This window comes from Solanum lycopersicum, chromosome 9 (genome assembly GCF_036512215.1).
Source record: "Solanum lycopersicum chromosome 9, SLM_r2.1".
NCBI classification, from domain to species: Eukaryota; Viridiplantae; Streptophyta; class Magnoliopsida; order Solanales; family Solanaceae; genus Solanum; species Solanum lycopersicum.
The window spans coordinates 65,996,322-66,013,097 of record NC_090808.1 but is presented as its reverse complement, the minus strand read 5'-3'; the positions used below and the strand labels follow the sequence as shown (position 1 = coordinate 66,013,097).

The 16,776-nt window shown below is 31.4% G+C and overlaps 2 protein-coding genes across 2 annotated transcripts; one reads left to right on the top strand and one right to left on the bottom strand.

Moving 5' to 3' along the window:
* The first annotated feature begins 4,066 nt into the window (after positions 1-4,066).
* Positions 4,067-7,153, top strand: LOC104649390 (putative calcium-transporting ATPase 13, plasma membrane-type). The gene has a single exon (XM_010328427.2). It carries the CDS (start codon positions 4,067-4,069, stop codon positions 7,151-7,153), a length of 3,087 nt encoding a protein of 1,028 aa, XP_010326729.1.
* A 233-nt stretch (positions 7,154-7,386) lies between these two features.
* On the bottom strand, positions 7,387-11,548 carry LOC101259979 (ATP sulfurylase 1, chloroplastic-like). Its single transcript, XM_004247566.5, has 5 exons — positions 10,769-11,548; positions 8,653-9,058; positions 8,190-8,450; positions 8,015-8,101; positions 7,387-7,791 (listed from the first exon to the last, which is right to left on the bottom strand). The coding sequence occupies exons 1-5, from the start codon at positions 11,278-11,280 to the stop codon at positions 7,654-7,656; spliced, it is 1,404 nt and encodes a 467-aa protein (XP_004247614.1). The 5' UTR covers positions 11,281-11,548; the 3' UTR covers positions 7,387-7,653.
* Positions 11,549-16,776: the final 5,228 nt, after the last annotated feature.

The following is a 16,776-nucleotide window of genomic DNA, read 5'->3' as shown; positions in this document are numbered from 1 at the left end:
TTAAAGAACTTACTAGCAATGGTTCAATTACTCCAACAATTTCATCTCACCTCAAAAAAAAAAAAAATCAAGAACAAATGAATTTTAGTAAAGAATATAAGAGAATGAAATCAATATGAGATTATATCAAACATACAACTTTTTAATCACCCAAATCAAAAAATTTATAAACTACTCAATGATGATATCTTTTTTCTTAGTGAAGAAATTAAATAAAAAAAAATTAGAATAAGAGATCAAAATGTGGATAGAACATGCAGATAACGTGTTATAAATAAAAAAAAATATTAAGCTAAAATAATAAAGAAAAGAAAAGAGAGAGAAGTAATTGTTTTTGCTTCTATCTTGTATATACTTATTTCACATAGAATGAAAGGTTTTAAGCCTTCAAACTTGGTGTAGTATACTTGACCTCCGAGATGAGTGGGCTCATCCACATGTACATTCCATTCTTTGTTTTACAATGTACATCGACTTAGGTCTCATTTGTTTTTAGGAAAAAAGGTCTGATATCCCTCAACTTTGTTATTTGGAGCTGATATACCCCTTGTTATAAAAGTGGCTCATATATGCTCTTACCGTTATACAAACGGCTCACATATACCATTGTCGTTACAAAATGGCTCACATATACCCTTCATTTAACGAAAGTTAAAAAATTAGCTTTAAATTTATATTTATTACTTCTAATTTAAAAAAAAAAAGTTATTTAAGGGTATATATGATTCCTCTATCAAAGTTCAAGGTATATTTTAATTTTTTTTAATACATAAATTAATTTTTAACTTCTTTTATTATAATTATTTGAGTTTCTTATTCTTATTTTGTTTTTTTCTTACATTCCTTAGTTTAAAGAGAAAAAAATTAAACAATTTTTTGTGTGTGTATTGTAATTTAATTTCGTATTCGAAGAAAAAATTTGGTCATCTACAATAAGTTTTACAAGAATATTAGTGAAACATAAATAAATTTGATTATCAAAATAATAATTATAAATTAGTCATTGAAACAAAAAAAAGTCAAAAAAAATATGTTTCACGAGGATTAAATTTACTCATATAGGATTATATTTTTTTGAAAAAAATAATAAAAATTTAGATTAAAATATATTTTTTTTCATTTCCATTAGAGGAAAAGGATATATGTGAGCCATTTGTTTACAATTAGGGGTATATATGAGCCACTTTCATAACAAGGGATATATTAGCTCTAAATGACAAAGTTGAGGGGTATATCAGACCTTTTCCCTTATTTTTATTAAGATTAAGAGGTCTGAATTTGAATACACATTTGAGTATTAAGATTTGCATTAAGATAAGATGTTTTTATCTGAATACACATCTGAATATTAAGGTGTGGTCTCTAAATTTGAACACTAAATATATAATTAATGTTGTTTGATTTCAATATCTGAATGTGCATGTGAAATTAACATTAAATTAATAAAATATCTATTATTTGATTTATCGGTTTTTTATCGTTATTAGTTAACTGTTAAGATTTGACACAAAAGAAAAATAATTGAAAATCACTTAGAAACAATGTGACAAACCAAATAAATCATGCACTTGAGTTCACAAGTTACATCTTGCTCAAAAGCAAACATTTTTACATTGTAGAATAACCAAGTGTTTGACACAACCAAAAATAAAATTAGAAAATCAAACTCTAAGTCGAGGACTTAATATACAAAATGGTATAAATATAATTATTTAATTTACTATCTGATTATCATTTAACCGTTAAGAAAAAAAATTTAAACTGTTAAAAATCGATAACCCGATAACAAAAAAAATTAATACCGTTATCAAAACCGTTAAACTAATAAGCCAATATTATAACCGAATACCTTTTTCTATCGATTCAACTTATCAATTTTAATTCGATTTTGAACAGCCCTGCTCATACTCATCGTACGTAATAAGCCAAGCTGGAATGCAATATCTACTCTCATAAATTTATCTTAAAGAATGACCAATCTCAAGTCAACAACAAAAAGACCAACATGTTTTATGTAATAAATATAGCTATGGTTGTCAATCAGTTTCCTTTTTCTCTGTGTCTATTTTCTATCTTTACTTATTATTAAATTTTTGAATTTTTTATCGTCATTTATGTATATCAGATATTTTATCTATTTATGTATACTCAAAATTAAGCTATTAAGTAAATTTATGTATCCTTTTTGTAGAAATTTTTTACTCCATTTTGTAACTTGTTGCACTAATGGGGACTTCGTTGACGACATTATATATATTCTACACGTATTATTATATCAAAATTACAGGGAAATTTCCTTTTGCTTTTTGGATCAGTTATTTTACGTAGCCTCTTCATTTCATGCATGACAATAATCCAATCTTCTTCTTTTTTTCTTTACTTTTTCCACAAGTGTATTACAACTATTATCCAACCTGTTTACTTTTTTTATAAGTGTATTACAACTATTATCCGAGCCGGAAATTTAGTACTTTGATCAAAGACGAACTCAGAATTTGAAGATTTGGAGGTATGTGACTCAAGGGTAAGGTTAGCAGTGGCACCAAGGTAATGTTAGCAAAGTTTGTTTAGGCTTTCCAAAGTTTGAGGCCCGATAAATTTATTAACGCAGTCATTATTAAATAGGGTGTGCAAAAACAGAATCGAAAAAAATGTTATTGAGTTATTGTGTTTTTGATGGATTTATAAAAAAAATTTATTGGGTTACTGGTTCGGTATCGATTTTTACTATTGAGTTATTGGGTAAATCGATAACCCAATAAGAGGGTAATAATTTATTATTTTATTCTTCTTAATTATTAAATATTAATAATTTAATATATAATTAGACACTATAATCATATCAAATTATTAGTACTCTAGCAACTTCACATTTCATGCCGCTTTACTAGTTTTTACTATTTACTCAAAACATAAAAGATTAAAATAATTCATTTGATTTTAAGTTTGTCTTGTTGGACTAATTTATTTTAGTTTTAGTTTGTAATTGTAATTTTTAGCATTTACTAGTTTGTAAAGGTCCGTAATTTGATCAACATAAAAAATTTCATACTATGTTTTGGTGATAACATGTAATTATAGCCTTTGTATTATATTTTCTCTTATAAATGTAATTTCTCATTATCTTTCTTATTTCACTATATAAAAACATTTAGAAAAGTGATAAGACATATAATATTTTGTAAATATTTTCTTATTGGATAAACTGAAAACCAAATCGATAATAATCAAAAACTGATAAACCAAAAATCGATAAAAAAATATCTTATTAATTTATTAATAGATTGCTAAAGTCTTTAATTACATACTTACCTATAAAGTATTGATTATAAGTATACATATTCATAGCCGCTAAATATAATATAGCCGCAATAATCTAATTAATCCACACAAAATCCTTTATTTATCCTATATTAAATCAGCATACACAACCATGAAATTATTATTATATATAAGTATTCTATCATTTCAAAAAAAAAAAAACCAAAAAATACAACCCAACTCAACAATCATTGTACTGATCACTTTTTATCCTTAGCTTGCTCCTTTTGCTTTTTTTCTTTTCTTCTTGCTTCTCACTCGATGATATTCACATTAAAAGTTAATTATTTTTGTATTCGCATTAAATAAGAACTCCTTTTAAAATAAAACACTTTTTATTAAGAATTTTTTTAATATCTCAAACTTAAAACTTTTTAATTAAGTAAGAACAACCTCATCCACCGCAGCCGTCAACCGTTTTTCATTATCTGATAAGTCATAGTCATATATATAAGCCAAGCTGGAATGCAATATATACAAAGCTTATTAAAAGAAAGACCAATTTCAAGTCAAGAACTAAACAACAAACTTACTTTTATTATTAATGCTGCAACTTCCATGAATCATATCATCATCTCCTCACTCTGAGCAGCCTATGTGTACGGTACACACGGTGTTCCCACGGCTTACTTTTGTCTATAAACTAACTTGTATTCATCAGCTTGTTGATACATCAAATCCAGATTTTTACTCTCTTTCCAAAAACTTGACATTTCAATCTCACCAATATTTTTACCAAAATATGATGTGTGATAACATATTGCAAGTCCAGTTAACGCCTATTTTAACGTCCCCCGCCAGGAAGAAATGGCATTGGGCGTATAAAATCGTCTGTAATGCCAGGGCATTACTGTATACAGCCAAGAAGATTGTTGCTGAAAACAAGCCTGACATCTCAAGCAACTATTCGCGATCTCGATCCTATACAGCTGTTGATATCGAACCAGGATGTTTTTCCAAAATCAACAAGCAAGTGTTAGCAAATCTCGTTCAAGAGAGAGATGTTGAACCGTTTGGTGGTGTGGAAAGAGTGTTGCTTCTCCTGAAAGCTGATGCTGACAAGGGCATCTTAGGTGATGTTGAGGATATTACTTCGCGGCGTAAACATTTGGGGACTAACACATTTAAGAAGCCATCAGTAAATCTATTGCAGATCCTGTTGAAGAGCCTAAAAGATCCTAACATCATCGTTGTACTAGTGTATGCTGTTTTATCACTCGGTTTTGGCGTTAAAAAACATGGAGTGAAAGGATGTTTGGATGGGGGAATTATACTAATTTCCCTGTTTCTTGCCATTAGTCTCTCTGCTTTTTGTAACTATTGGCATAAACAGCAGCTTTATCAACTTTGTAGGCCGATTGAAACTGTCCCAATTCTTGTGATTAGGGATGGGAAGGATACGCGTATCGCGTTATCTGAAGCAGTTGTTGGAGATATCATTCGCTTGAAAGCCGGAGATCAAGTCCCTGCTGATGGGATATGCATAAGTGATCAAACTTTACACATCGATGAATCAACTATAACAAGGAAAAATGACCTTGTGGAAGTTAACAGTAGCACCAATAGGTTCTTGCTATCGGGTAGCAAGGTCTTGAGGGGTAACGGACGAATGCTTGTTACAGCAGTTGGCATGGATACAGCATTGGCAGAAATCATTAGTCCAGCTTGTGTCAATCATGATCATAAATCTCTTTTACAGAAGAAACTGCATAAACTGACCTCGTGTATAGCTAAGGTTGGTTTGGCTGTTAGTTTCTTGGTTTTCTTAGTGTTGTTGATCCGTTACTTCACAGGGAATATGCGAAACGATGGGAGGAAGTTGTTCATTGGAGGTAAGACAAGTATACAGGATGTATGGAAAGCCTTTCTTGGAATTCTAGCAACTCCTGTTGCAATTGCATCGGGTGCTATTCCTGAAGGTTTAACGTTAGCTTGTGCACTAACCATAGCTTACTCAACCAAGAAGATGATCGCTGATCAAGCACTTGTTAGAAGTCTTTCAGCTTTTGAAGCAATGGCCTCCGCTACTGTGATTTGTACGAATAAGGAAGGTGTACTGACTGAAAACACTCTGCAGGTCAGCCAGTTTTGGCTACACGAAGAGTATTTTGGAAGTTGTGCTTTCCCCTCATTTGCACCAGAAATTCTTGATCTTCTTCATGAAGCAATGGCTCTGAACACAACCAAAATCTCACCGGGATCTTCGGTTGAACACATGGAGGATCAAATTCAAAATGCAATTTTGGCATGGGGCATCAAAAGCATGAATATGAACGTACAACAACTGAAAGAAAGATGTACACTTGTCCATGCTGAAAGCTTCAACTCGGAATACCAAGGGCGTGTTTTGATAAGGAGGAATGCTGACAGCAGAGTACATGTGCACCACAAAGGAACTCCAGAGGAAATACTGGCCATGTGTTCACGTTACTACGAGAAGACAGGGGATGTCAAAGATATAAGTGATGATACTAGAGCATTGTTGCAAGAAAGAATTACACAGATGAAAATGGATGGTTTGCACTGTGTTGGTTTTGCATATAGAAGTGTAACAGCAGAACATCAGATTGATCATGAAGGGAATTTCCATCCCAAGCTCAAAGAAGATGATTCGATTTTATTAGCATTTCTCGGTCTGAAAGCTCCATGTAGAGAACATGCAAGGAAAGCTGTGGAGGACTGTCAAGATGCTGGAGTGAACATCAAAATCATTACAAAAGATGATATCCAAACGGCTCGTGCATCAGCTGTTGATTGTGGTATAATTGATCCTCACAACACATCCACTGGAGAAGTCATTGAAGGAACAACATTCCAAGAATATACTGAAGATGAAAGGTTGGAGAAAGTTGATAACATTCGTGTGATCGCAAGAGCCTCAACACTGGACAAGCTTCTAATGGTACGATGCTTGCAAAAGAAAGGTCATGTTGTTGCAGTTACTGGAGACAGAGTGGAAGATGCAGAAGCTCTTAGAGAAGCCAATGTGGGGCTTTCATTGGGTACTCAAGGAGCCGATGCAGCAAGGAACAGCTCGGATATTGTCATCATGGATGATAACTTTGCTTCCATAGCTAGAGTTCTAAGTTGGGGCCGAACCACATACAACAATGTTCAGATATTCACCCAGTACCAACTAATAGCAACTATCGCTTCTTTGGTGATAGACTTTGTGACAGCAATTTCAGCAAACGAGCCCGTGACCATCAACATTGTGACAGTAATTTCAGCAGGCAATGTTCCCTATGCAATGCTTCAGGTACTTTGGGTAAAGCTGATGGTTGGTACATTAGCAGCTGTAGCTCTCACTATTGACGGGCCTGGAACAAAGCTCATGCAGCAGCCACCAACCAACCAAAACGAACCATTCATAACCAATATTATGTGGAGAAACATATTGGGACAAGCATCGTACCTGATCTCAGTGTTGCTTACCATCCAATTCACAGGTGAATCAGGATACCAATTAAGCGACAAGGAAAAGGACACGATGATCTTCAACATCTTTGTTCTCTGCCAACTATGCAACATATTCTACCTGAGGAAGTACGAAGGGGGTCTCCTCAGAGAGCTAAAAACAAAGAGGTTATTTTGGGGGATTGTAGGAATGATAGTCGTTATCCAGTTTGCAATGATCGAAATGCTGAAAAGGTTTGCATGTACTGAGAGATTGAATTGGCAGCAGTGGAAAGTGTGTATTGGGATAGCTGCTTTATCATTTCCAGTTAGTTTGCTCATAAAATGCATACCTCTTCCAAAAACGCCTTTGTTCAGTCGTTGGAACAGGCAAAACTTTAGTTACTCCAGATTTAGATCAAGTGTTACGTTATAGCAAGTTTGCTTTACCAATTTCTACTATATTTGCTTGTACATTATATTACACTTACATCTGTTTGTATTTTCTTTTTGGCTCATAAAACTCTTTCTTTAGTGTTATATTTTTGGTGAAAATGTGTGCTGATTTGCATTTTCTTCTTAGTGATCATATCTCCTCGCAACAAACGGTTTGATGCATTGAATTGAAACCTGGTACATAGTTCATTTTCTTGAACCAATGCAAAGATATAACACCAGAAAACCTGAAATTCATATTTATGACAGAGCAAACCTATGATACAACTCCACACAGATGTGTCGACTAAGTTAAGTTGCCATGTTTTGTACTTGATAATTTACAAGATGGAGACACTTTTTCTCACACCAACAATACCTGTGTCTCACTATTATTATTTTGTCCTTTGAGAAGAATGTAGTACCAAACTTGGGGCTACATTAATCTTTTTAAAGGTTCTCCCAAACACATTGCCATAAACCTTGATAATGATGATAACTTCAAACTGGGACAGGTTCAGGAACGCTGCCATTCTCGGATGGAGTCAAACTATCATAGTAGTCCACCAAGACCTTCCAACCACCGGGGCACATAAAACCATCTGGAGGGCTCTCTTTGTTCTTGGCGAGCGCTCGCATCTGGGATGAAGGACAAAAAACAGTTGAGCCTTTAAATACAGGATATAGCTTAGTGACCTTTCTACAGCATACATACTGTATCCAACTCAAATTTTAACTACTTCGGATTCGATGTCAAATATGTCTTCTACACTTCTATCTATAGCGTGGAACTGGAGGACTTTTCTTTCGGTCAGGAGTGTGGTGGGGGAGAGGACAGAGAAAGACAATGAAAAGAAGATACCTTGGTGCCTGATATGAAAAGAAAATCTTGAGGTCTAGAGGGATCAAAGAATGCCATTCCATTCTTAGTCTTATCATATGCAGCCACCTACAGAAAATTCAAAAAATTTCACATTGTAGACGAAAAAAGTAAATGATATAGAATGCACTTTACACCACAAGTCATTTTGTTGTACCTTGAAAGGCAAGATATTCAGACGCTCCAGCCCAGGAGCCATACTGAGTACCTTCTTTCCATGATCTGCATCATACAGATCCCTCTTCTCCAGTGGATGGCCCATACCAGCTGGATCACGGCCCACAATGTAGAAGTTAGCACCTGCATTGATGCGAGCCTTTGCATGCCATTGGACTTCTGTTGGACCAGCATAGTGCATAGGAGATGGGAATATAGAGACTACGGTGGTCTCTGGATCAAGCACCCCATCCTCAAGTACCTAAGAAGTAAGAAGCAGCACTATACTATAAGAATCAGAATGACGATATAACAACTACTACTCCAATTGAATCCCAAATTAGCAGGGGTAAGCTTGAATAGGCAAGTACTTAAAAAAAACTCATGTTTGTCTATGAATAAAATGGGTACAGGTGGTTGTTAAGTGCTTTCTTTTATAGCAAGTCATGTCCAAGAGCACAAACCATCTCATGTTGCTTCATTCGCCACTCAAGCGGAACATCATCTGCTTTTGTGTAACCTCCAAGAGGATGGAGCAAAAGGATAGGATTCTTGTATCCCATCTCAAGAAGTCGACGACGTGTGTCAGTCATCAATAATGCATGGCCATTATGCACTGGATTTCTGAGTTGAAAAGCAAACACTGCATCTGCATTGCGCCTTGTAAATTCATCTCGAAGTTCAGCAGGGGAAAGCCGGAACCTGTCAAGACCATCATGATACTTGATTGGTTCTATAACTTCCAAATCACCACCAATTAGCCAGTTTCCAGCATGAGTTATTGCTTGCTCTGCATAAGGTAAACCTGGGGCAGTGGTTCCCCAAGTTCTGGCTGTCCGTTCTTCTTTATTATGCTTGTAGATCTCAACACTGAAATTATGAAATGAAGAAAGAGGGCATTATAAGTGATTACTTGAATTTGCACGCAGATAACAAGCACAATAACAGTTAGTCCAGAGAAAGGTAAGGTAAATCAATTTGCTAAACACTAAAGGATATCCATGACATCAATGACTAAGATACAATTCAAAAACGTAAAAAGGGTTCACTAAGGAAGCCACAAAGCAAGGAACTACATAATGTAATTGTTCCTTTAGTTTTCTTCAAGCAACTTCCCAACCTTCCTTGCAGATTAGAAAGGTAATGTTTGTTTTAATATATTGACGCATAAATTTAAATAATCCATGGAACTACATAATGTGATGTTATTTTCGTCGAGGTTATCCAACAGACGAACCTGGTTGTCTTTTAAAATGCCTATTAAAAGTTTCTTGACAACAATGGTTGACCAAAAAGGCCGAAACAGTACAAGCTTTTACTTTTTCTCCTAAGCAAGTAGTCCTGCATGGTACAGGCATTTTGTTTTCTTCCATGCAAGTAGTGTTAGGGGTTATTGATGTGTACAAGAGTGTGTCATTGACGTGTAGTGGTGTTTGTCTCTGTTCAAATAAGGATCACTTTATCAAATGAATAGGGGGGGACCATAAGGATGCGCCTAATATCCTATCCAAGAACCATACATGGTAACACCAGTCCTTATCATTTTAATAGTGAAAAAGACTGGATAATGAAATGAATCAAGCATGGTAGGATGTCAAGTGTAATATCACTAGTAAAGCATGGGCACACAAAAACATTGAGCAAACATGAAACAATTCTGTCCAGACAACACAAGACAGAGATTTGGGAGCAATACATATTACACAATGCCTGTACCACCCATTTGGACCCAAAATCAAGGACCTATAGAATCATCACAGATCATTTTACATCTATTATATGTATGTACTTTATGTCTAAAGAAAAATATTCTAACACACGCAGCGATCGCAAATGCCAACTCAATTATGTCCCCAAATAACACAAAAAACCCCAGAAGTACTAGCCTATTCACATAGTAAGGAGTTCAAAGTTATCCTAAGGTACCTTTGTTTCAAATGCTGAAATGATAATAATAATTCACAATATGTTACCTACTTATCCTAACTGCCATCTACAAACATGAAAATACTCATGCAACAAGATTCCACTTGATGAATTACGATATTCGATAAGAGACAAGTTTGATTTTTTAAAATCCACTTATCAAATCACATAATCAAAAAGACTCCACATTGTGTTACTCCTTATTAAGTTCCAAGGTTATGTAAGGTATAGAATATACTCCCAGTGCTTGAGAACAAACTTTTCATTCGGGTTGCATCACATTACAAACAAAGTTTTTGCTTTTGATTCGAATTATGTACATATTCACTCCTGCCCATTTTATGTGGTCCCAAAAAATGTCAATTTCTTATAATTACAAACAATTTAACTTTAAAATTCTCTTTTTACCTGAAATAATTTACGACCACACGAATATATAACCTCACATGTTTCAAAATTTCTTCTTTTTTTTTTCTTCTTAAATAAGGTGTCAAATCAAATGGGGCCATATAAAATGAGATGTATGATATATATGAACATATCAATTAGTCGATCATCTAGTTGATTTGAAGGTAGAAATATTGCCTTAAACACGAAAATATCAATCCAAAATGTATAAGAAGAGTAAACAAAAATTGTCAAAAATGTTCTTACTCGTTAAGAATGGCAATAGGATTGTCCTTATCATCAACAAGGGCAACACTGCTCGAATCACCGATGTTATTCTTATTCGAATCATCAATGGCGAGCACAATCGGCACCGACATGTTGACGACTGAGCCGTCACCTAATCGGAGCGAATTGAAATGAAGAGTTTGGAGGAACTCGGATTCTCTCATGAATCCTTTCAATGGACTAGCCCAGCCTTCACTGAGCACATGTACCCATTGGATATCAATCTTCGATAACTTGATCTGTGGAAGAGACAAAGCTTGTCTCCTCTTCAAATCTCTTTGTGTCTCCTCAACTACCAGCTCCACAAGTTTTCCACCATCCGGCTCGATCAGCCCGCATCGGATTCGGGCCGCCGCCAACGGCCCGGCCCGATACCTGGAACGCCATGAAAGTGGGATATGTTGAGGTAAAACGAAATGGGTTTTGTGGGTTTTGGGTAAATATTGAGATGGACCTGGAGTTTTGAGAAACAGAGAAGCCATTGTCGCCATTAGAGAGATACAGTGTGGCTTTCTCGTCTCTGTTTGGGGGTTTGAAAAAAAAAAGTTGGGTTTTTAATGGAGTTAAAATGGAGAAAAAGAAAGTTGGTGGGGTCTAAGGGAATTGAATACTAAATATTTGGACTGATAGTGAAAGAAAGGAGAAGAAAATGGAAGATTAAGTGCAAAATGACTTGGAATTTTTTTGGAAGTATTTGTTGTTAATTTTGGGGAGTGAACTTGGACACAATTGTTTTGGATAATATGATCAAATTGTTTTGAAAATAATTATTCTAGTTAATTATGTTTAATATGATTTGTGACTTATCATATTTTTATTTTAATTTGATTTAAAAAGAACGATCTTTTTCCCTTTTTGATAACATTATAATTTTAATTTTTTACGTAACATGTTTAAATCACAAAATTAAAGGGCATTTTGATATACTTGACATAACTTTAATTTAAAACCATAAGATTAAAAAGTTTTCTATATTTTCTTAAACTCTATTTCAAGTTAAACTATGTATACTTTTTGAAACAGAGAAAATATTTAATTTGGTCTGAATTGACAAGTAATGTGTACAAGTAAACCTAGAGCTTGTTTAACTTGATTTTATTTTTTTACTTTTTTGCTATTTTGGTTTTAAAAGCAAATGTTTATAAATATTATTTCATTTTATTCAAGCGCTACAAAATTGCTTAAAGTTATTTTCATTTAAAAATATCTATAATAAGTCAATTCGAATAGACACTAATACTTGAACAAAATTCAATAAACGCACAAATTTTAATGACAATTCATGTAAAATACTCCTAAACTAATGTGTACCATATATCTATTTATTCAATCTTCGATATTTATTTGAGAACGTTCAAAATTAAAACACACACACGTATATTATCTTTTTATGACATATTATATTTTCTTTTTCTGATCAGTTATCATGCAAGTGCCGTAGGATCGTAAAGTACAAAGTGAAATGGTCAAAGATGTGAAGTTCTAGATTCTGATCCCTCTATAAATGGGATAAATCTACTGTAATAATATTTCTTTTTTTGGGAATATTTGCTATTATTATAAGTTTTTCTTTTTTGTTGCATTTTTGCTTCAGTATATGTTATACATATTTTATATTATATATATATTTATATTCAACTTTTTAATCATGAGTTCCTTGTGTTGCATCTTGTCATTCAGAAGTAAATATTGTTCGTTTTTTTAAAAATAATAAACTCTATTAATCTGAAAAAAACAGATAAATTAAACATAATTCTGGTTTCCTTAGTAATTAAACATGATTCATATTTTGTCCGTTTAAAAATATATCTTTTTTTTCTTTAAAGTCAAATTACATAAATTTTAATTAATACTTTAAATGTATTTAATTATTTTAATATAAAATAAATTGATAATTTATAGTGTATTTTCATAGTTTTTAAATATCTAATTTTGATCAAATAAAATATTGAAAAGTAAAAGATAACATATATTTTAAGATGAACGGGTATATAACCTCTTTTCAATGTGAATAGTAAACGACCCTTAGGATGTAGATTCGGGCATGTTGATTATATCTTATTTTGTTGGTTAGTGCTTTATATTAGTGTTAATCATGAAAGGATTATGGAGAAAAAAATGCATAATTTTATCCAAACAGAAGGATAAGACAATCATTTCGTAATTACTGCTTTCTCCGTTCCAAAAAAAAAATGTCCTTATCTCTTTTTAGTTAGTTTCAAAAAAAAAATATCATCTTTCTTTTTTGGTAACACTCTAACTTTAATTTTTCACGCGACATGTTTAAGACCACAAGATTAAAGGGCGTTTTGGTACATTTGACATAACTTTAATTTAGAATCATAAAATTAAAAAGTTTTCTTTCTTTTCTTAAACTTCGTTTCAAGTCAAACTAGATCATCTTTTTTGGAACATACGGAATAACTAAGAACAACCTTTTAGGCAAATGACAAAATGGTCCTTTATGTTTGACACTAAGTTCAAAATAGTCTCTTAAAGTATGTTTTGATAGTATTGGTCTATTAAAGTTTGTAAAAAATCAACACTTTTTTTTAATCTCCATGACATATTTAACAATCTCTATTTGTTAGATTTGACAAAAATGGAGAGGGGAGTGGTTATTATTTGTTGTTTTTTGTGTACAATTTTCGTTATTTTGATCTATTTTTTATTTGAATTTTAATATAATTTTTTCTATAATTTCTACAGTCTAATGAAACATTGCATTTTTAAAATTAAATCCTTACTCTCCATAGTTTATGTCGAATTTAACATGTAACATATTTGACGAAAGACCTAAAATATTAGCTTTTAACATATTTAAAGGATCAAAATTATTCAGAGCATACTTTAGGGTCTATTTTGAAACCTATATTAAACACAATAGATCATTTTTGACATTTTTCTACTTTAAAATTGTGGTATTCTTTAATCAATTACTTTTATGATATAATAAAGATTTCATCCAAGTGGGAGTTTTGTCTTTACCTTGTCTTTATATTATTGTTATGTACTTTGTCACTTTCCACGAATCAACTCTTTATATTGCATTCAAAATTGCACAAATAAATACTATATAGTAATTTCTGTTTACATAGGAAAGTGACATAATACCCTCTTATTATTCAGCGCACACTCTTATTTTTATCCAAATCATGAACCTTGTTCAATATTACGGCAAGATTCAAATGTGGTCTTCATTAGGTTATAAGACACTTGTCTTGCAAAATAATAATGATATAATGACCAAATTAAAACATTAAATAATATCATATATGACTTACTGGTTAATGAAGTGGTTGAGATATCTGTTCAAATTTCAGTGAAGATAATTTTTTTTAGATAATTCTTGCCATTTATCATATTTTTGGGTAAACAAAGTTATCTGGTAATTGTTGCTGGTAGGAGATGTCAGATATCCTGTAGAAATAGTAGAGATTTACAGAAACTAGCTCGAATACCATAATTATAAAAAATAAAAAACTTTCAAACAACACTAGAGTAATTAGTATCAGGTAATGCTACATGGCCAAAAATATTGGTTTATAATGTCTTTTTTATTTTAAAATAAATTAATCTTTTTTTATTTTTAATTAAAAGATATTAAAGTTAAAAGGGTAAAAATATTTTAAAATATAAAATAACATAATGTAAAATATGTTATTATATCATTTTAATTAAATTTTCTGGCTAAAAGAATTTTTCGTTAGTATTATTATTATAATCAATTAGTCGACTAAGGTAGTCAATGATCACCAAGATTCATGACTTATTAATTAATTATACATACTTTTAATTACTATTTGTTTGGTTTCAGCTTAATCACGTAAGCATATATGTAACTCAGTGCTACGAAGCAACGTAACACATAACACATACGAATGATTAATTTTTTATTAGTAACAGAGAAAAGACATAAAGTGACACCTGATGTTGTTTCAAACTTTCATAAAGATATTTAAATTATGCAAACGTCTTATTACTCCCTTAAATAATCCTGAATTGATATTATTACATCATTTTTTATCCACCTAGTATGGAAAGTATATACACTCTGTTAAATAACGTGAACAAACTAAAAAATGAATATAATTTTATTTTTATAAGTATTTTGCTATAAAATATATTTTCTTATTTTTCTTATTATTTTAACTTTTTCTCTTTATTAGTTTTCTTTTTTTCTTTCTTCCTTCTTCTTCAAAAATTTATTGTAATTTTCATGGTAACTTTTCACTTTCAATATCATTTTTTATCACAACTCCAACTTCTTTTTTTACTACAATTAGTTTAACTTTCTTCACCTTTAAAATTATATCTAAATATTTTATTACATTTCGAACAATTTGATAATCCACTAGATTTCAAGATGATTAGTAGGTATTATTCACTTTTTAAAATTCAAATTCCACTTAAATTTTTTCAAATACAAAATTATCATTTCTAGTTTTAAAATTTTATGAAATGAGATAAATTAATTGATGATACCTTCAAAATTTTAATTTTCTTAAAAAATTATTAGTATTGTTATCAATATCACAAATACTAGAAAATAGTATAATTTAAAAAAAAAAAAAAGAATCTGACCGAAGAAGAAGAAGAAGAAAAAATGGAGGGGCTCAACTTGACGTAGGGATGGGGTGAGATGAGAGTGGGAGGTGAAGAAGAAAGAAAAATAAAGAAAATGAATAGAAGGGTAACTTGAAAGTAGGGGTGAAAGATAAAGAATTTAAAGTGAAAATAAAATTAAAATAAATCAAAAAGTAAGAGAGAGAAATAAAGAAAACTTAAAATGAAAAATATATATATATATATATTTTAAATTCAATTAACACGTGTCACACAATGATTAGTGTGTGATAATCACTTGCTATTTAAAATCTGGCATTGATTGAAAAATGTTGTAATAATATATTATCAAAATTATTTAGAGGGTAATAGGACGCCCGCATAGTTAAGGTATTTTTTTGAAAATTTGAAACAACTTGAGGTGTCACTTTATGTCTTTTCTCATTAGTAATATAAAATATCATGTTAGTTTCCAAAAACCCTGTCATGTTGGTCAAATATGTACTTCTATTTTCTTTACATAGTACTTTCTCCGTCTTAATAATATGGTGCTTTTTGAATTTTGAGATTCAACTAAGTATGATTTTGATCGTAGATTTTTCATAAATCTTTTAAATATTTTGAATTATCTATTGTTGTGACTTATAGTGTTTTTACGTAGTTTATAAATATATAAATTTCATTTCAAAAAAATTAAAGATTTCATGTGCAAAATTCTGATCAAACTTAATTTGTTTGACTTTCGAAAACGAAAAATATTGCAAAATTAGGAGAGTAGATACTAAACTGTATTCCTGAATATATGCGCAACTTCCTTGATCTGTTCATTGCTTTGGAATATATTTTTTGATGTCTGCTTACTTAATGAGATGGAAGTGTCTGAGAGGGGATGAATGTATTTTACATGATAGAAAGCATCTGATCATCAAAATTTAAATACAACTAGAAGTTATAATTGGAATTCAAAATAATCCAAAAAATGGATTTCACTTTAGGTGAATTGTATAAAATAATAAATTATTAATTCAAATTAGATGTTATAATCATAGTTTATTTTATTGTAGTTTGCAGCAAACATTCCATTTTTTCATCTGATTTGGTATATAATTAGTCATTTTCTGTATACAATTACTCATTCGGCATATAAATGTATAAAATGTGTTTGTATTTGTATAAACCGAGAGAAAATGTATATACAAATACAAATAAATATATTTCGTCCTATACACTCTTATAGTTATACAAGTACGTATTTTATTTTACAAATTACAATGTATAAATGAATTTATACAAAATTGAACAATTTATATCAAATTGGATGTATCTATAGAATTATACAAATCAAAAGCTTCATGCCAAACATAAAATTTATTATGTGGCGCAATGATACAAACTATAGTTATAACATACAAATATGATTT

Bases quoted from the DNA above. Each gene is read 5' to 3' on its own strand.
- LOC101259979 (XM_004247566.5), bottom strand. From the start codon at position 11,280: ATGGCGACAATGGCTTCTCTGTTTCTCAAAACTCCAGGTCCATCTCAA. The intron at 8,451-8,652 runs GTTTGTGCTCTT...CTTACTTCTTAG, and splicing joins GAATGAAGCAACATGAGATG to GTACTTGAGGATGGGGTGCT. The intron at 7,792-8,014 runs GTATCTTCTTTT...CCTTCATCCCAG, and splicing joins TTTTCATATCAGGCACCAAG to ATGCGAGCGCTCGCCAAGAA.
- LOC104649390 (XM_010328427.2), top strand. From the start codon at position 4,067: ATGTGTGATAACATATTGCAAGTCCAGTTAACGCCTATTTTAACGTCC.